The 20885-nt window shown below is 40.9% G+C and overlaps 1 protein-coding gene across 1 annotated transcript; it reads left to right on the forward strand.

Annotated features, from left to right (window-relative positions):
• The first annotated feature begins 11076 nt into the window (after positions 1-11076).
• ATP5MC3 (ATP synthase membrane subunit c locus 3) lies at positions 11077-19841 on the forward strand. Its single transcript, XM_058190161.1, has 5 exons — positions 11077-11236; positions 11368-11497; positions 14246-14323; positions 15065-15261; positions 19592-19841. The coding sequence occupies exons 2-5, from the start codon at positions 11456-11458 to the stop codon at positions 19704-19706; spliced, it is 432 nt and encodes a 143-aa protein (XP_058046144.1). The 5' UTR covers positions 11077-11236; positions 11368-11455; the 3' UTR covers positions 19707-19841.
• The last annotated feature ends 1044 nt before the right edge of the window (positions 19842-20885 follow it).

Genomic DNA, 20885 nt, shown 5'->3' on the forward strand with positions numbered 1-20885 from the left:
AGCTTTCATTAGGATGGAGGCAATTCTAAGCTTTTCATATACGCAAGGCACACTGCTCTAACAGAAGCTTAGACTCAGCAAGACAGGTGGCCTACACATGGGCTCAGTTAGTCTTGGTTTGGCCCTGGTCCCAGACAGCATTTTATATTGTGGCCTGGAGTCATTTTTATAGTAAAAAAACTTGTTTTCAAATTCCAGGAAATTATAGCTTTAACAAGGTATGCTGTACACACTGGTATTTAAAAATAGATGTGTGCTACAATATTCTTTCTTTACATGTTCTTGGTTGAAAGCAATTTTTTTCCACATTAGACATATGCTAATCTGAGGTATTGAGTAACAAAGTAATAAAGAATCTAAGCCAGCAGTGTAGGACTGCCCTCAGAAATTTGACCAGAATATATTTTCCTGTTACACTACTATATGAAGACAGACATATTTTTTTCCTGCAATCATTATGCAAAACTTGTATAAGAACTATATAATGCTACCATATACTTCCCTACTATACATTATGAAAGTTTTTTATAAGAATAAAGTACTCGGGATGACCTTTAAAGGAAAATAGATCATTTAAGTTTGGTCCTTGGTAATCATATCTATACAATCTTACTTATGTTACTGAAATAATTGCCAGTGCCTTCTAAATAGTTTTTTCTTTTTCAATTCTCTATCCAGCCAATAGCCCTAAGATTTTCAGGTAGATCCCATCCAACTACGACACAAGGGCTACCCTACTTATCTTTCCAGATCAGTCAAGCCTCTCCTAAACATCACTAGCTGAAATTCTTTAGCCAGCAGGGTCCCTAATATGCTCTACTTGCCAGACTGGGAGGGATGGGTCAACTTAATAAAGACAAGATGGTTTCTCAGATAACCTGGACCCATGCCTTGAAGGACTTTCAAGATCATAACCAACACCTTGAATTGGACCCAGAAGGAAACTGGCCACCCAATGCAGGTCATGTGGCAGAAGTGTTACATTGGCAGCCCCAGAGATGCCAGTAATTGCCCACACTGCTATATTCAGCACCAACTGCAGCTTCCAGATACTTTTCAAGGGTAGCCCCAAGTAGAGCAGGTTGCAACCGTCTATAATACAGATGCATGCTTAACTCCTGTATGAGAAATAAAACCATGAGATGGGAGGCAAATAAATTTGTTATAAATAAATGCCAATAAATAAATAAATAAGCTTTTTTTTCTTAAGCAGATATTCACAAAGTTACCATTCTCACTGTTCTCCAAACAGCCTAATCTTTTGTTCTGTATTCTGTTCCCACACTTCCATGAATATCACTTAGGAAAATATTTTTCCTCCTTAATTGCACACATTTAGATAGTTGCACAATTCTTAAAACTCCTATGTGGTTCTTCAGTAATCACCATTACCTGGAGCATAATATGTATTTCTCAGTTCTCTATGGGTTTCTACTTTTGTATGTACTCATAACAACCTTAATAACAGCAATTTATAACTTCTGGCATATATTTTAGACCTTTCATACCTAATTAAATCTACATTTTCCCTTTATTTCATGTATTCATCCACTCTATTCCACAAGATCAAGACTCTTTCATTTAGATCTATTTCATCATTCTGCTTCTTATTCTGATACAGATAATGTACCTATTTTTTCTATTGCCAGCATCATTTTGGATATAGCAAATGCTATTTACAATATATTTATTTTAGCTTCCACTCAGTTTAATAATCAACTCAAATAATTATCAAACTTCCTAAATGCACCATTTTTTTTTGTTTGAACTCAAGATCCAAACTGAATTTTGATATTACGATGATTCTTTTTGTTCTTTGAAAACTCAGTGTACTACAGATACTACAAATATTGTCAGTTTATAAATATAGACAATCAAGAGAAATAACGTCTAGGTCATACATGTGTTATTACTTGGTGCCAGTTCTGCTCAAAGGTTATATTAGTTCTACCTCTTGAGTCAAGATGCAGCATTAGGAATATGTCATATATTTCCCTTCTTTCCAACAGTTTATAAGGCTACATGGCCAATTAAAATCCACTGAGCCATGTTGATTCCAAGGGTTTCCCAAGTTGAAGGAGGAATCTTTCAGAATGTTTGAATGTATAAAAACCTCCTGCCTCCGGGACATTTTCCCACACAACATTCCAAATGTTCAGGCTAGAATGAAAGAGTTCTCCAGTACATGTGTATGGCTTTTATGATGCCTACAGGCATCTACAAATGGGATCTCCTGCCATGAAGCATGTGGCCCTAAGCTGGAGCTATTTGCACACAGCAGGATCTGCTGGCAGTAGAACTGGTGCTTGCTGTGTTATAAAGGCCCCCCTCTAAAATCATGTTTAGTTAACACCTATGCCCTGCTGAAGGGGCACTACACATTTTCAGTGGGAACCATGCCAAACAAACAGATGGAAATGAATCTAGCCATGCCAGAGAACACGAATGTTCATCAAATGTGAACGTTAGGGACAAGTTCCTTTCCAGGAAAGTAAAAATTGCAGGCAGACATGAAGCTTTAAAATAAATTGTGGGTTAAACGATTGTGTTAGATCTTTGAATGAAAAATTTGTATGTTGTGTGGGGGGATGCTATCATTCACATTATGAATCTTATGATGGAAATATTTGGCTGGAGCCTGAAGGTATGCCACTGCAAAAGATTGTGCTTTCATGATTTTTAAAGTGATATTAAAAATACCTGTGCAAAGTATCTTCAATCTAACTGATTTTCAGACACCTCAATGTCAGAAGTTTTTAATTATTAATTTATGTTACCTTTCCCATCAAAAAAGAAATCACTCAGAGTGCAGCACAAAAAGCATAAGAAGTAATTATTTAACACATTTAAGATAAACTAAAAGGAACAACAAAACAGAAATTGTCAGACTGATCACCAAAATAATACAATAAACAATATGCAAAAAGAAATATTTTATTGTCACTAAAGAGCACAGATGGAGGAAGATAATTTAAATCATCTTTCCTCAGCCTGATGTCCTACAGACATTTATTTGTCAAACGTACATGATAACAAGTGTAGATATGAACATAAACATAAACAAAGGAAGTAAATACAAGTAAATGGGGATAGTAAGACAGGGACCATAGGCACACTGGTGATGCACGCCCCCTTTACAGACCTCTTAAGAAGGGAGTGAGGTCCACGTAAACAGTTTGAAGTTGAAACCATGAGGGTTTGAGACTGTAACAATGGAATCGGGTAGAGCATTCCAGGCATTGACCACTCTGCTGTTGAAACCGTTACTTCCTGCAATCGAGTTTGAACCGGTTTACCTTGAGTTTGTCTCGATTGCTTTCCCATGTACTATTGTGGTTAAAACTGAAGAAGTCATTGACAGGCAAGATGTTGTAGCAGACAATTTTGTGTACCATACTTAAATTGGACTGCAGGCAGTGCAATTCCAGATTGTCCAAACCCAAAACTTTAAGTCTGGTGGTAAAGGAATTCTATTGCGAGTAGAGGAGTGGAGTACCGTTCTCGTGAAATACCTCTGAACCCCCTCAATCATGTTAATATCTGAAATACAGTGTGGGTTCCAGGTGGATGAGCTGTATTCAAGAACTGGTCTGGCAAAAGTTTTATATGCCTTAGTTAGTAACACAATATTACCAGAGAAGAAACTTCACAAAATTAGGTTAACAACTCTTACTGCCTTTTTGGTAATGCTGTTACAGTTAGCTCTGGGGCTTAGATCGTTTGAGATGAGTACTCCTAAGTCGTTGACAGAGTGAGGGTCATCTACAAGATCGTTTCCACCCAACTTGTAATTGGTGTTCTGATTTTTATTGTCAATGTGTAGGACAGAACATTTATTAGTAGAAATTTGGAGTTGCCAATTGCGCGACCATTCTGACACGTAGTCAAGGTCACTTTGTAGGGCAGCAGCATTGTCAGTGGTGTTAAATTTTACATCGGTGATTAAAAGGATGCAGCTGCTTATGATTGCATAGATCGTTGATGTAAAGCAGAAAGAGTGTGGGTCCTAAAACACTGCCTTGGGGGGACTCTGCTGTTAATTGATGCTGGATTTGATAGGGCCCTCCCTGTTTTGACTATTCGTTGCCCATTTGACAGGAAAAAGGCTATCCACTTGCGCAGGGATTCGGAGATGCCATAAGAATTTAATTTCAACAGTAGTTTGTCGTGCACCTCTGAATCAAAGGCTTTACAAAAATCTATGTAAATTGTGTCAATTGCTTTACCTTGGTCAAGATGTGTGGTCCAAATGTTTCTGCAGTGTAGGAGTTGCAGATTGCAGGACAATTTTCTGAAATCAAACTGCTTCTTGGAAAGCAGGTTGTTTATTTCTAAGTGGAGGGTAATGGATTGATTTAGAATAGAATAGAATAGAATAGAATAGAATAGAATAGAATAGAATAGAATAGAATAGAATAGAATAGAATAGAATAGAATAGAATAGAATTTTTTATTGGCCAAGTGTGACTGGACACAAGGAATTTGTCTTGGTACATATGCTCTCAGTGTACATAAAAAAAAAGTTACCTTCATCAAGGTGCAATATTTACAACACTTAATGATAGTCATAGGCTACAAATAAGCAATCAGGAAACAATATCATAAGGATACAAGCAACAGTCATAAGTGGAAGGAGATGGGTGATGGGAACGATGAGAAGATTTAATAGTAGTGCAGATTTAGTAAATAGTTTGACAGTGTTGGGGGGATTATTTGTTTAGCAGAGTGATGGCATTCGGGAAAAAACTGTTCTTGTGTCTACTTGTTCTGGTGTGCAATGCTCTATAGCATCGTTTTGAGGGTAGGAGCTGAAACAGTTTATGTCCAGGATGTGAGGGGTCTGTAAGTATTTTCGCAGCCCTCTTTTTGACTCATGCAGTGTACAGGTCCTCAATGGAAGGCAGGTTGGTAGCAATTATTATTATTATTATTATTATTATTATTATTTATTATATTTGTATACTGCCCATCTCCCGAAGGACTCAGGGCGGTTCACAGCCAAAAAACAATAGAAAAACATATAATACATATAAACAGCTAAAAGAATAGACAGTTAAATTCAATTGATGCTCTAAAACTATAAGTATAAATTTTAAAACCTCATTTAAACCCCTTTTTTTAAAAATCCCAATTTAAAAACTACGTTCAAGCTAGTCCTGCTCTTCAAAATAGTAACGTCTTCAGCTCGCGGCGGAAGGACCTGAGATCGGGGAGTTGACGAAGCCCCAGAGGGAGCTCGTTCCAGAGGGTAGGGGCCCCCAGAGAAGGCCCTCCCCCTAGAGGTCGCTAGCCGACATTGTTTAGCTGACGGTATCCGGAGGAGGCCCTCTCTCTGAGAGCGCACTGGTCGGTGAGAGGCTAATGGTGGCAGTAGGCGGTCCCGTAAATATCCCGGCCCTAGGCCATGGAGCGTTTTAAAGGTGATAACAAGTACCTTGAAGTGAATCCGGAAGACCACCGGGAGCCAGTGCAGACTACGCAGGAGGGGTGTTACATGGGAGCCACAAGGTGCTCCCTCTATCACCCGCGCAGTCGCATTCTGGACCAGTTGGAATCTCCGGGTACTCTTCAAGGGGAGCCCCATGTAGAGAGCATTACAGTAGTCCAGACGGGATGTAACAAGGGCATGAGCGACCGTGCATAAGGAAGCCCGATCCAGAAAGGGGCGTAACTGGCGTATCAGGCGAACCTGATGAAAAGCTCCCCTGGTGACGGCTATCATATGATCTTCTAAAGACAGCCGTGCATCCAGGAGGACGCCCAGATTACGAGCCCTCTCCGTGGGGCCAATAGTTCGCCCCCAATGGTCAGTGATGGAATTAGCTGACTGTACCGGGCCGCCGGCATCCACAGCCACTCGGTCTTGGTGGGATTGAGTCTCAGTCTGTTCCTCCCCATCCAGACCCGTACGGCCCCCAGGCACTGGGACATCACTTCAACAGTCTCGTTGGAGTGGTTAGGGGTGGAAATATAGAGCTGAGTATCATCAGCGTATAGATGACAACTCACCCCAAAACCACGGATGATCTCACCCAGCGGCTTCATATAGATGTTGAACAGAAGGGGCGAGAGAACCGACCCCTGCGGCACCCCACATAAGAGGCGCCTTGGGGTCGAACTCTGTCCCCCCGTCAACACCGTCTGCGACTGGTCGGAGAGGTAGGAGGAGAACCACCATGAACAGTGCCCCTCACTCCAAGTCCCTCAAGTCGGCGCAGCAGGATACCATGATCGATGGTATCAAAAGCCGCTGAGAGATCTAATAGGACCAAGACAGAGGAACAACCTCTGTCCCGAGCCCTCAAGAGATCATCAACCAGCGCGACCAAGGCTGTTTCCGTGCTGTGACCAGGCCGGAAACCTGACTGGAATGGATCAAGATAGACAGGTACTGGGGCAACTGTCGTGCAACCACGCTCTCGACAACCTTTGCCACAAAGCGAAGGTTGGAGACCGGACGATAATTTGCTAAACTAGCTGGGTCAAGGGAAGGCTTCTTGAGGAGGGGCCTCACCACCGCCTCTTTCAAGGTGGCAGGGAAAACATCCTCCATCAAAGAAGCGTTCACAATTTTCTGGAGCCAGCCTTGTGTCACCTCCCGGGTGGCCAATACCAACCAGGAGGGACACAGGTCCAATAAACATGTGGTCGCATTCAATCTCCCCATTAACCTGTCCATGTCCTCAGGAGCCACAGGATCAAACTCATCCCAGATAATAACATCAAGACCTGCCTCCCCCACCCCGTCCGGATCCACCCAGTCTGTGTCCAACCCTTCCCGAATTTGAGCGATTTTATTGTTTTTTCTGCAGTTCTAATTATCCTCTGAAGTCTGTGTCTGTCTTGTTGGGTTGCAGAATCAAACCAGTTAGTTATAGAGGTGCAGATGACAGACTCAATAATTCCTCTGTAGAACTGGATCAGCAGGTCCTTGGGCAGTTTGAGCTTTCTGAGTTGATGCAAAAAGAATATTCTTTGTTGTCCTTTTTTGATGATGTTTTTGATGTTAGCTGTCCATTTTAGATCTTGCGTAATGGTAGAATCTAGAAATTTGAAGGTTTCTACTGTTGATACTGTGTTGTCTAGTATTGTGAGAGGGTTTCTCCTAAAGTCTACCACCATTTATACGGTTTTGAGTGTGTTGTTCTAGATTGTTCCGGTCGCATCACGAGGCTAGTCGTTCAACCTCCCGTCTGTATGCGGATTCATCATTGTCTCAAATGAGACAGATCACTGTTGTGTCATCTGAGAATTTCAGTAGTTTAACAGATAGATCGTTAGAGATGCAGTCATTGGTATACAGAGAGAAGTGGGGAGAGCACACAGCCTTGGAGGGGCCCTGTGCTAATTGTACAGGTATCTGATGTGATTTTGCTTAGCTTCACCTGTTGCTTCCTGTTTGTTAGGAAGCTTGTGATCAACTTACAAGTCTGTTCAGGTACCTGTAGCTGGTTTAGCTTAGTTAGAAGATTGTCTGGAATGATGGTATTGAATGCTGAACTAAAATCTACAAAGAGGACCCTTGCATATGTCTTTGGAGATTCAAGATGTTGTAAGATGCCATATTAACAGCATCAACTGTTGATCTATTTGCTTAGTATGCAAATTTCAAGGGGTCTAATAGCAGATCTGTGATGGTTTTCAAGTGGGACAGCACTAGCCTTTCAAAGATTTTTATGTCTTCAGATGTTAGAGCAACTGGTCTGTAGTCATTCAGTTCCTTCTTCGGCATTGGGATGACAGTAGAGCGTTTGAAGCAAGAAGGAACATAGCACATCTCTAGTGATTTATTGAAGATATGAGTGAAGATGGGGGCTAATTGGTCAGCACAGACTTTTAAGCAAGGAGGAGCTATCTTGTCTGGGCCTGGAACTTTTCCTGGCTTTTGTCTGTGAAATAGGTCTTGCACTTCCTTTTCTGTGATCACTAGGGGTTGTGAACCCAATGGGATGGGGTCAGTTGTAGGAGGCTTGGCTGTTGTTTGTGTGTCTGAGATGGGGGTTGGGAGATAGGTGGCTGTAGTTTCCTTTCAAACCTGCAGTAAAGCATGTTCAGGTCATCTGACAGTTGTTGATTTATAACTGATTCCATAACTTTACAGGTGATGCAACACAGTGAGATTGGTCTATAATTTTCTACTAGACTAGGTCTCCCTTTTTAGATTAATTTTATAATTTATAACTCATACTTATGTCCAACAGTTTAGTGACTATCTCTGCTAGCTAAAAGTGATGGGAACTGTGGTTCAACACAAAAGGATACCTCATTATGGAAGGCTATTCTAATTGCTTAAGGCAGAGTTTAACACTACATACAAGCAAAATACTGGTATTTGGTCCTTGTTTAGTGACAATTGAGACCAGCAGCTCCATCACTAAGCAAAATGGTTGCTAAGAGGTAATCCTGTAACTGCAACTATGTTTTTCTTTCCCTACTCCGGTATCTTTTGGACTGCTCACCCAGCAGCACTTAGGATAGCCAGCTTGAAACTAACAAAACTACTCAGTTTCACATCTTTGGCTTTTGTTTGCCTTCTAATCATTCCCCCAACCTAAGGAATGCTCACCTTGGTTTTGAGATAATTAAAAATGGAATTGTTATTTGTATTTACATTCACTGGAAATATTTCAAGAGAGCAAATAGACACCCAATGGGGAATACACATTGAAAGTAATGTACTGGTGCCAGCACCTCAGAGCACACTACATAAACAACCCAGCATATTTCCCATTGTGCCTGATTACTCTGTAAACCCTTCCTCTCTAATTTTTCAGGGGGGTAAGGGGATAATAGAAGCAATTTTTGTAAGCAATCTTTTCTGTCTGATCCATCCCCACCTCCCCAGCAGAGCAGAAAGATTGGAAAGGAATTACAAGATGCAGGCTAACACACAATGATAACATGCCATGCTGTTTGCATAGCATGTTTCGACTCTGATGCCATTGCGTTACTTTCAATATTTATTCCCAATTGTGTACCTACTTACTTTCCTGTTAATTCCTTCCTTTCCAACCTGTTGTGCCTTGCTTGCCCGCCCCCCCCCCCCCGCCGCCGCCGCAGCCGAGCCCCTCTCATCTCCTGCTATCTCAGCCAGAGACTGATAGTACAGAAGAATGTCCTGGCATGCCTCCAGCCCCCAGCCCTGGCACCATGCCCGGACAAACCGAGCAAACAAACCTCCCTCCGATAGCATGTGCGCCCCGGCAGCTGGGGACGAAAAGATGCAATGGATAGATCCACGCTTCCAGAGAATGGAGAGGCGACGTCAGCAAAAGGAAGGGAGAGGGGCAGGCCTGGATAAGTGCTGAGTCATGGAACCACACCCCATGGCCTATATAAAGGATCTGCTTTCTGGCATTCTTTGAGTCAGGCAAAATCTAATTTGGATTGCTGAAGTCACATCCTGGTCTCCTGCCTGCCCTGAGAACTCTGACAGAACTTTGGCAAAGCTGCAGAGGCTTTGCAGCCACGCTTGATACGGACTTCCCCGACCCGGCCATCAGAGGAGGAGTGGGACACGACACAACCTCTCTGATCCACAAGGAAGGGAACAGGTCAGGCACAGGACAGTCAGTCCCATACTGACTGTAATGTAATTAGGGACTGAGGCAGTGGTGAAATGTAAAATTTGTTGCTACCAGTTTTGTGGGCTTGGCTTGGTGGGGGTGGGGGGTAATGTGACTGGGTGGGTGTGGCCAACTTTTTTTTTACTTTTAAAAGCATTTTTTCTACAACCTCTTCGGCTGAAGAGGTTGTAGAAAAAATGCTTTTAAAAGGTTCTGACGATCCCAGCTGAGCCATATGATCATCAGACGCTTTTTTTTTTTACTTTTAAAAGCATTTTTTCGGCTGAAGTAAAAAAAAACCTCTGATGATCGCGCAGCTCAGCTGGTCATGGGCAGGGGGGACAAGGATTTTTGCTACTGGTTCTCCGAACCACCCGTTGCCACCGCTATTGGATTGGGCAATCCAGTCCAAACCGGGAGCATTTCAACCCTGGACTGAGGGACACTGCGAATATCTTAAATTTAGTCATTGTTCGTATTTTCTCAGCACTGTCATTACTTTGATTCCTAAATGAGGCTGGTAATTTCAAAAGGTGGCCTGTTTTGTTTTGTTTTTCTTTTGGGTCTCAGAGATGTATACTTACAATTTTGGCCACCTAACACTTTTTTTTTTCATTTTTTATAAATTTTCACTCCATTTACACAGTAATTATTTTTACTTTCATCAACACCCATTGTCCTCATATGGCAACAATTGAAGTTTTGGGCGGACATGCCAAACAGAGTGCGCCATGACTGCTTTTCACTGTTTTCTCGTGTTTCCTCTGAAGTCGTTTCAATTTTGGTGCCTCCTTCCCCAAAACAGTCAAAACCCTTGGGTTGGTGCCTTAATCTGCCTTAGCCTTAGATCCAGCCCAAGACATCACTAGCTTCCTAACACTTTGCCCTGTCAGCATTAATTGCGCCTTTAAAAAGAGCCTGTTTTGAGGAGCAACTATCCAGGAATAGCCAACTGTGCCAACTGTGCCGGTCAGCATTAAGAGAAGAGAGTTTCCTCTGCCAAATTATCACTCCAGTAAACTCTGGGATTTACTTAATTTTTGCCTTTCCTACCAGAATCCCAGAAAAGGGAGAAAGCAGTTGTAAGTGAACCTTTCGCCTCCAAATAGCAAGCAGTCTCTCCTTAGCAGCTGAAATAAACCAAAGGTCAAGTATGCCCACTGACAGCTTTCAGAGGCAGTTAACTGAAAAGCAATCAGGGAAAACTGGTTCTTGCAGCGTCTCCCCCTCCCGGCCCCCACCCCGAAGACCTTGAGCTAGTCCCACTAGGCCCCACGGACTTGCTTCTCTCTCTCGCTCTCTCTCTGCCTTCTCCCTCACGGTCAAAATGGACGTCGTCTTATTTACAGCCATTCCCCAGTTCCCTTTCCACCCGTCACGGCAGCTCCCGAGCCGCCCTTCCGCCCCACGCCCCAATATTAACGGCGACGCGCGTGCCGCAAAGTGACCTTCCTCAGCTGTGCACGCGCTTCTCCTCCTCCTCCTCCTCCTCCCTCCCTCCCTCCCTTCCTCGCCCCCGCGGTTTTTTTTTTTTTTAATGTTTCTCCTCCCCACAACCCCGTCCTCCGGCTACTGCGGCTGCGCAAAGAGCTTGCGGTCCTTTCGACCTCTACCAGCCGTACTTCGCTTAGGCGGAAAGCAGCCGGCGCCGCTGCTGCTGCTACCATCCCGTGAGTGATCCGGAGGAGAAGGGAGGAGTCCGCGGATCCGTCTCCATCGGGGGCGCCATCGTCCCCAGCCCGCCGTGGAAGCGCTCTCTACCGGCTCCTAAAGTTCTCTTTTCTTCTCCTTCCCTTCCTAGCGAGCTACCAGGCCCCCCGGATCCTTAAGAGCTGCAGAGCCCCCGTGGCCCCCCCGGCTCTCCCAGCAGCGCAGCGTTAGCAGCAACCATGTTCGCGTGCATCAAGCTCGCCGCCGGCTCCCCCGCCTTGGTGAGTTGCAGCAGGGCGAGGCTGAAGCCTTGCAGCCTGCGTGGCCCTCCTCGGGTGGCTGAGGGTCGTTGCCCTTCGGACCCGGCCCCCCGGAAACGGGGACGCCTTGAAAGGGTTTTTGCGGGCGAGGATCGGAGAAGGGAGGCAAGGGCGGGTTAGAGGCCCAGCCGCCGCTTTTGCCCCTTTCCACCTCCCCACTGCCATGCATGCACCCAGCCACCCACCCACCCGGCGCCTATTGCGGGGGACGGATCCAAGGCCGTGCGGGGATAAATCCCGTCTTGCGAGATCCCCGAACTGATTTTGGGAAGAAGCCGACGTGGAAATCCGCCTGACCTTAAGAGGCCCAAGGACACCAAGCAGGCCGAGGCGGCCGGGCCCGCTTGGTTCCCATTCATTCATTCATTGTTAGGCCTTCCCTCAAATTGACAGGCCGCTTGTCGGAAGGGAACTTGGGGGCTGTTATGGGAAATCGGGGGGGTGGGTGGGAGGGGGCGAAAACCTGCCTGGGGAGAGAAAACGTGTGGGGGGTGTTTGCCCTGCAAGGATGGGGCTGGTTTTTTTTTAAATAATCGGAATGTCTTTGCTTGGATCCAAGTGTGACAGAGCTCCAGAAAGAGGAGACCCGGAGCTGTCTTTTATGCAAATTGTTTTAGGATTGGGTAATCCGAAGAACGTTTGAAGGTCATCCCCTGTAGTAATCTTGTAGTAGTCTTCCTACAGAAGGTTTCTCCAATTTGGGTGCCTTTTCGATGGATTAGTTAACCGGTTTTTTTTTTTGTTTTTTTAATTCTCAGCCAGTAGTGAGGTGACAATGTAGGGGATAGATTATTTGTAAACCAACACACCTCAAGGGCGCCATATGGGGAAGACTGTTCAGATTGAATATTAGACAGGAGGAGGCAGTCGGCAATCCAGAAATAATGGATTTTGGTGTTTTTTCAAACCTGATCAACTGAAAGCCTAAACACACACAACTTGCTCTGACATTTTAGAGAGGAAGTTAAGATGAACGAAACCCTTCAAGGAAGGCACAGAGCATTCTGGCACAGGGAACAAACATTTTTGTGGGGTTCATTTATGAACTTATCTAGGCAGAAGTGGTCTGAGAGGAGAGAATGGGGGAAAAAACAAGCAGCTGAACAAGTAAGGAAAGGAAGGCACAAAGGTCATTGCAAGGGTTTAAGGCAACAGACACTAGCTGTGTTCTACTTGCTCTGTTAGACACTGCAATTTGTTTCAGGCAAAACCTAGAATAACCAAAGTATTTTGGAGTTTAGTCTGCTTGAAATTCTGGTAGAGCTTTTGAAGCACGAAGCATATTTTGACACACAGCTCAAATTGTTTCTCATTCTGTTCTGACTAAAATCTATATTTTCCCAAGGGTGATTTTTTTTTTTAAAGAGATAAGTTATGCAGAAAGATACTTCAACAAGCAATTAGACGTCTCACACACTGGAGAGAAGTCAGTGCTAATGTATCTTCAAAGACAAACAATAGTTCAGGTTGCTGATCTTGGTTGAAAAAGTTGAGTGGAGTCCAACAGGTTTAGTATGTGGATGGGAGACCAACAGGAAATCATAGGGATGGGGTGTCATCTAGAAAGAGAAGTTAAATGTTCCTTAAAGTGTAAATTACTTTTCTGCTGCTAAGAAAATTATATGAACCCATATAATTGTGTGTGTGTGCATAAAACATTAAGATAAAAACTATCCCAAACTAATATAAAGAAGAAAAGAAAAAGGTCGTAGAAAAATAAATGCAAGAAGAGGAATTGAAGACAAGTAGAAAAGTTATAAAAATGGGTTCTGCTATTCTTCATAGAAGTCATAAATATAAATATATTTTAATCTCTCCATAAAATTACATCGTATTGTATAAGCCAATCTGTCTTATCAAAACCATAAATCACAAGTTCATTTTTTTCAAGTCCATAAGTTGCTTCCAATTACCAACAAATTTAGATAATGTCTTATAGAAGAAGTCAATTTATCCATTTCAGCAAAATCTGTCAACTTCCAGTAACAATTCCTCCATGGTGGATAAAGTTGAATCTTTCCATCTCTGTGTATGTAATAATCTCATTACAGTAATTGTATATTTAAATAACCTTCCATTGTTTTTCCCTAACTTTATTCAATAATCCTAAAAAGAAAAATTCTGGCTTCAGCTGAATATTAATCTTTAAAATCCTCTCAAAGTATAAATCCATATTTTTTTAGCTTTTTTGTAGGTCCATCAAAGTATGAAGAAAAATATCCTGAAATGTTCACATTTTCAACATACATTTGAAATTCCTTTATACATTCTATACATTTTCTCTGGTGTCATGTACCAATGATACATTATTTTATAAAAAATTCTTTTGAGATCATAACAATGTAAATTTCAATCCTTTTCACCATATAGTTTCCCATTCATCCATCTGAATATTATAAACGGGACATGTCCATGTGATCAACAATTGTACTTTATGGACAGAGTGGCAATATTTCTTGAATAAAACCCTTTTTTATATATTTATTGTAACATCTTTTGGCAATTAGCTCCTTTTTCAGCAATTAAAACACGTTAGGAATTGGTTAAAGGTTAAATATGTTACAAGATTTGGTGCTAGAATGAATTTTTCCTTATAGATACTCTGAAGTCCCAAATAGAATTAATTCTAAAAGTCCTGAAGACTTTTGAGTGTAAGATGTTTGAGATTTGTTGTGATGCTTGATTATGTTAATCTTCTCTGATTTTTAGATGCGTACTGGATCAAGGATCCTATACAGACCAATTTCTGCATCGATGTTGTCTAGGCCGGAAGTCAGGACTGGAGAGGTACCTTAAACAATTCTGTAGCTTCCTAAGTTATCTGGTGAGCCCATGTGTTCTTGTGCTAGTAATCATAATTCACAGTAAAGTACCAATCTGTAAATTTGACCTTGCCTTTACATGCCACCTTCTCTGCCCACCTCAGTTTCTTCCCTTAAACAGTACATTTTATTTGCTTTGAGCAAGTTAGTTTCATTAATGAACATGGAATAGAATATAAATGAAGCAGCACTAACCAATTTATGTTTTATGTTAAGATTGGTACCGTATTTCTCTCTTAATAGCCCTGCTGGTCTCCATGTCACCACTATTCTGAGCCATATTCTTCAAACTTTATGGATGCTTTCTGGTTGCTCAGCATTGTATCTACTTCTAAAACTGCACATTGAGTAGCAGAATCTGATTTATTGGTTCCCAATAGCAAAAGGGAAAATAGAAGACAAATGCTGAAATACAGCGTTCTCTTACTAGTTATCCATTCTAGATACCTTGCTATCAATATACTAATCTGGGCAGAAATAATGGTCATCAGAGGTGTGATGGTGACTGTTTTTAATAATACCAATTGTACTTTAAGTAGGGCTTTGGGGCTAAATACAGAAAGAGTAAAAACACTTCCTAAATTGGATTACCTCAAAAAAACATTGCTGCCTTCCTTCTAGAATGCTTTTTTAAAAATTTTATAATACAAATATTGGGCTACTATGCTGAAATTAATCCTTGGAGTTTCTCTTTGTTTTTTTGTAGGGCAATACTACTTTCCTTACAGGTTTTCAGAATGCTGGCAATCAACTAGCACTAAGGGAGTTCCAAACTAGTGCTCTCAACAGGGACATTGACACCGCTGCCAAATTTATTGGTGCAGGTGCGGCCACAGTAGGAGTGGCTGGTTCTGGTGCTGGTATTGGAACTGTCTTTGGGAGTCTAATCATTGGTTATGCCAGGTAACCTACCCTTTATCTGATATTCAAGTAATTCTGGGCTATATGTTGGGGAGCAATAGCGAATGATGAAATGTGTGGATGAAATGTCCCATACATACTCTTCCCCTTTGCAGTTGCACTGCTGCTTCACAAATGTGTGTGGAGCTAAGCTTGCATCCCAACATCTTAATGCACACTTTGTCAATTTGATGAAATTATGGCTTGCTGTAGAAGCTACTATTTTACATTAACCTGCATGCAGAAATGGAAGATACAGGTAGTCCTCGACTTAAAACAATTCATTTAGTGACCGTTCGAAGTTAACAATAGTACTAAAAGCAACAGTTTTTTTTTACAGTTATGACCTTTACAGCATCCCCATGATCATATGATCAAAATTCAGATGCTTAACAGCTGGTTCATACTTACCACAGTTGCTATGTCCCAAGGTCATGTGTTCACCTTTTGTGACCTGACAAAGCCAACAGAGAAGCCAGATTCTCTTAAGAAATGGGTTACTAACTTATCAACTGAAGTGATTCACTTAACAACTCTGGCAAGAAAGGTTGTAAAATGGGGCAAAACTGACTTAAATATTTCACTTAACAACAGAAATCTTGGATTCAATTATGGTTGTAAGTCGAGGACTACCTGTAATGTAATATCTTTCAGGCATTCATATATATCACACTTTTTAAAAAGCCTACATGGCCTACATAGCTTGGCCTTGTTTGAATCATAACGGAGCAAGCTGAAAATAAAACACCTATGCAAGGATCTAGCAGTTCTGGTTCCTTGCATTTTCTGGTTATTTTTTAAACTGAATGTTTTAGGCAATGTGTGGAAGGTGAAAATTTCCTTTTTATTATCTGTTTGTGCCAGGCATATGGGAGGTAGCAAATGATTATCGTCAGTGTCAAAATCTTGCATAAAATAATAGATCATCACCATATCATTTATCAATTTACATATATTTCTGTATCTGTGGTTTTACTTTGATTTTTAAAAAGGAAAGCATGAAAATGACAAGCAAAATCATAATTAGCTCTGAAACTAAACTAAACTAGCTCCCATATTTGGCACTAAGGCCTTTTTAAATTAACATTTTTATTAGCCTTGTGAAGAAGGCTATTGGCCTGATTTCCTTTTTCAGAGAGTTCCAAAGGGTATAAACATTTTGGTCACGTTTATGAAACATACCTCTGAAGTAAAAAGAAAAATCTACACCAAGGACAAGGAAAGCTTGTAAAGAAGAACATGATATCTCAGCTAAGACTCAAATAAGTATTTAAATTTTAATGTACTTGACTGAAAAAGAGTGACCCTTAAAATTCAGAAAAAGCTCCATACTTTCATACAGAGTATAGGATATCTTAATCAGGAAATGTAAGTATTCGTAGCATACTAATGTAAACTACAATGGAAGATAAAAATGGATAGTTAACAAACATACATTTTCTTAAGTTGTAAAGTTAGAATTCAGTTAACTGAAAAAAATCAGTTTGCAATTATTTAGAGATAATTCCTAAATTAAATAATTCCTAAATGAAAATTCCTATATAATTGATTAATTTGTCATCCATGTCCCTTCTTTTTACTTACCGGTAGATCCAATAATCACTAAAATACGTTGTTTCTCCCTTTCCCATAAAAACAGATATGAAGGAATAACGTCTCCTAAATGCCAACCAAAAGTTTTTCATGTTTAAATACTATTGTGATAACATGGCTACGATTTAGAAAATAAAGTAGTAAATTAACCATAAAACCCATGTCAGAGGATTTTGAAATAATGAGAAATACAGCTAGTCCTTATTAACTGACCATAATTGGGACTAGCATCTCCAACATCAAGCAACACCATCATAAAGTGAAATGTCATATGACCATCCTGGCATCATATGGTATATAACATCAGTTCCAGCTGCCATTGTTAAGAAGATCACTGTTATTACATTATCACCTAATAGATTATGAGATTATGATGTTACTTGTGACTTCCTGCTGACTTCCCCCTTAACTTCGCATGTCAGAAGCCGACTGTGAAGATCAAATGGTGATCATGTGACTGCAGGAACTGCAACTATTGTAAATGCACGTAGTACCCAAATCATGATCATAACACCATAGGAATGTTGTGATGGCCGTAACTTTAAAGACCGGTCACCTTAAGTCATCTTTTTTAACACCAGGGTAATTTGGGCCATGGTCACTGAAAAGTGATCAGAAAGTTAGAGCTACCTATAATATTCAGTAACTGGAGAAATAGAGGACTCCCATCTTCTTTGCAGCTAAGAATAAGTTTTTCACCATAAGATTTATGGGCCTCAAGGATATTAACAGACTGCTTGAGAAAAAGCAGCTGTGTCAGGTCCAAAAACCAAGTGGCATGTGGTGATTGTTTCACACATATAGACAAACCTTATCCGATTGAAAACTACTATCTGCATCTACAATATACTCTGAACTATTAGTGAGGGGCTATTTATTTATTATTATTTGTTTATTTATTATTTCAATTTTTATACTGCCCTTCTCCCAAAGGACTCAGGGCGGTTTACAGCCAAGTAAAAAGTAATACAAAAATTAAGAACAATTTTAAAAAACTAATTTAAATTGGCCGAAATGCTAAAACCCCATTAAAAACTAATTAAAGCTGTTAAAAAACTATTAGGCCAGTCCTGCCCGGTGAAATAAAAGAGTCTTCAGCTCACGCCGGAAGGCCCAGAGGTCAGGGAGTTGGCGCAACGTTGGAGGTAGTTCGTTCCAGAGGGCTGGGGCCCCCACAGAGGGCTATCTTCTCCCTCTTCCTCTCATGCATAATATTTGGACTGAGTTTCCTCTCCTTCTTCTAGAATCTACACCCTCCTTCCTACTATATTACATCCAGTTACAGAATCAATGTCATGGTCCTTTCAGCAAGTCAAGGGTGCTTTTGAAGTCGTGCATTGATAGCCAACCTTTAAAACATACATTACGGAAAAGTATAATACCAAACTGGATCTTCAGGACTGGGACAAGTCTATTCTTAGTATTTTAATTCCATAATCTCAACCAATGTGCCAATATTCAGAGATGTTGGAAGGCATCAGGTTGCCTAGCCCTACTTAGCAGAAGGGTATGAAATTGGTGCCGTTATGAGACTGATTCTTACACTTAAGAATAGAAAGCAATCTCTTAAAAATGGTTGATTTCACTAAACTAGGATTAGGATTCTTTTCATCATAATATGTAGATTTTGAGAAACTGATTTCTTAATCAGAAATATAAGCCTTAAAGAAATTCCCAAGTTTTCCAGTTTCCTGAACTATGTAATGCAGTGGCTCACCACCTCCAGTAGAGCTAAGATCTCAAATTGACTGATGTGTCTTGAAATACGGGTGGCTGTAATTGCATGTGGAAGGGTAGCCATACCTACAGCAAGCAAATCCCACCATCTGTTTTTAAGATGTGAATGAGTTTAATGGTAATCAGCTGTACTAGAAAAAGTGCACTATCTCCTTCAACAGTAGGCAGCAATCAAACACTACCCTTTGGGCTGCCAATGGCGCTCATTTCCAGAGGTATCATATCAGAAGACTCTTGAAGGCTGGAAAAAGAGTTTCAATGTTGTGGGCCCGTGATGGCGAACCTGTGGCGCGCAGAGCCATGTTACCTGGCATGCGTGGCATTGCCTGTTCCTGTTCTGGGTTTCTGCCATGCATGCGCGCATGACAGCTGATAGGCACGTGCACATGCACACCAGAAAACCAGAAGAGTAGCTGGCTGAAACCGGAAGTTCATTTTCGGGGGGGGGGAGGGCGCATGTGCCCTGGGCAGCTCCACTTCCTGTTTGTGGCCCAGACGTGCACGCGCTCCCTTTTTGACACTCGGTGCCGAAAAGGTTCACCATCACTGTTGTAGGCTATATTGTTACCCAGATTTGTGTTGGTTAGCACATGCATGTGTCACCCCCTCATTAAATGAACTGCATCTTTTTTATTAGCTTTAAGGTGTCATTAGCATTGGCTATGTGATCACCCCACAACTATCCTCTCTTTGGCCTGCCAGAGCCCCACCCATGTTATACCCTGATCAGCTAATAGGCAAGGAAGAGATTGTTACTTCTTCCATTACTTTTCTAGGAACTTGAAATGAAAATTAAATGAAATATCCTCCTTTGTGGCCATCCCTAACAATTTGGGAGACAGGTGTTGAAATACATTATTGATGTTCCTATTACTCTTGATTACCTATGAGGTCTCTAAAGATCAGAAGGGGCATATGTCCTAAAAGGATGCCTGCCCTGCAAGATTAAAATTGCTTTCTACTATTTGTACAAATGTGACTTTTATCTTGTATTTCTGTTTAGGAATCCTTCTCTGAAACAGCAGCTATTCTCCTATGCTATTCTGGGATTTGCCCTGTCCGAAGCTATGGGTCTCTTCTGTCTCATGGTTGCATTCTTAATTCTGTTTGCCATGTGAAGAGATTTGTTTCCAGTGTTGGCACTAATGAACTACAAAGTGATTCTGTGAACGTGAGCTTGGAAAATGTTTATCATGGAAATGTATGCTACTTCCAAAGCAGCTTAATTAAAGATGGTAACAAGTTTAAACTTACCATTGTTTGTTCTTTAATTACCTGACTTTTTCAAAGTCTATTGAGAGACCAGAGGTTGACATTTATCTTTTGGGAGCTCATGCCAAGAAAATTGGTATTAAACCTCAGTGGAATAATATTGTGAATGTGATCTGTTCAGATTACGTATATGACTTTGCTTTCTTTTACATGGGCATAAATTATATCCACAATAGGAAATAATGCCCTTTGGCGAACGGCTGTCAGCTGTGTGGGTAGCACCAGTAGAGTCATCATCATTTGGGGGAGGATTAATTAAATCTGTGTGACACTTTAAAGAAATACAAAAATGGACCACTGGGAATTCGTATTCATATGGAAATTGCTTTTCAGATTATAAATGAATCTACCTGAAATATTTAATAAAGGTGTAACCTAACACATGTCTTTTATACAACATTTGGTAGATTTATCTTACCATAGCTCTTGAATAATGAAATAGAAAATCAGAGTGTTATTTAAAGGAGAACGTACTGGAGTAAAAAATATCAGTTCATACATTACTTACAAGCCAGACAAATGCATACTTGCAACAAACAAAATATCTCATATTCAAAATAAAGTATCAGTATATTGCCAAGCAAATCCAATTGCATATATGTTAAAACAAGACTAGTGAAATAAATTTTAAATGGGAAAGTTGGGAGGATCATGCATGCAAATTACATTTGTTGCATGCTCAAAAAGCTTCTTGAAGTTGGATTAGTCAAAACAGATGTAAACATGAAGGACTACTATCTTTTTTGTTTGTTGAAAAAAAAAATTTAAAATAAAAAATAATTTACATTCTTGCATGGATCAAAAAAAAATAAAAATAGAATGACATGTCCTGTGGTTTCAGCTGCTCACTTCTGATCTTATTTCCTTAGATATTGATATATGGCAGATAATTCTCAATTCGCATAACATGCTGGGTTAGAACGCTTGAACATTACTGAAAACCACAACTGGAACATGGGTGGGATTTTTTTTTTTAATTCGCATTTATATCCCACCCTTCTCCTAAGACTCAGGGCGGCTTACAC

Source organism: Ahaetulla prasina, chromosome 1, assembly GCF_028640845.1.
Source record: "Ahaetulla prasina isolate Xishuangbanna chromosome 1, ASM2864084v1, whole genome shotgun sequence".
Classification (NCBI taxonomy): domain Eukaryota; kingdom Metazoa; phylum Chordata; class Lepidosauria; order Squamata; family Colubridae; genus Ahaetulla; species Ahaetulla prasina.

Coding starts and splice junctions, on each gene's coding strand:
- ATP5MC3 (XM_058190161.1), top strand. CDS start 11,456: ATGTTCGCGTGCATCAAGCTCGCCGCCGGCTCCCCCGCCTTG. Junction 11,498..14,245: donor CCGCCGGCTCCCCCGCCTTG/GTGAGTTGCAGC, acceptor TCTGATTTTTAG/ATGCGTACTGGATCAAGGAT. Junction 14,324..15,064: donor CGGAAGTCAGGACTGGAGAG/GTACCTTAAACA, acceptor GTTTTTTTGTAG/GGCAATACTACTTTCCTTAC.